Source organism: Penaeus monodon, chromosome 34 (assembly GCF_015228065.2).
Source record: "Penaeus monodon isolate SGIC_2016 chromosome 34, NSTDA_Pmon_1, whole genome shotgun sequence".
In the NCBI taxonomy this organism is placed as follows: domain Eukaryota; kingdom Metazoa; phylum Arthropoda; class Malacostraca; order Decapoda; family Penaeidae; genus Penaeus; species Penaeus monodon.
In genome coordinates, this window is record NC_051419.1 from 12,579,956 (window position 1) to 12,580,216 (window position 261).

General features: G+C 55.2%; 1 protein-coding gene across 1 annotated transcript in view; it reads left to right on the forward strand.

Annotated features, from left to right (window-relative positions):
• LOC119594917 overlaps positions 1–261 on the forward strand; it is a gene marked incomplete in the record, with an annotated part of 3,705 nt that extends 3,444 nt beyond the window's left edge. The window contains 1 exon segment of the mRNA XM_037943989.1: positions 1–261. Coding sequence (XP_037799917.1) covers positions 1–170 — 170 coding nt within the window.

The window sequence follows — 261 nt, forward strand, 5'->3', positions numbered from 1 at the left end:
AGAGGAAGAAGCCTGAGGAATCTACGACCTCCCCCTCTCCGTCCTCGCCCGCATCCTCTCCGTCTCCTTCTATCTCCCCTTCTGGTTTGGCTTTCGACCTGGAGACAGGCCGAGTATACGACGAGGAGGCCGGTGTGTGGTACTCGCTCGTCCCCATCGCTGAGCCCTGAGGACCCGCTGGAACGATAAAATGTATCTCCTTCCAGCGCTCAGTTCTTACTCAAAGTACGAGCAAGTGCATCTAATGTCCTTCCCTATAAA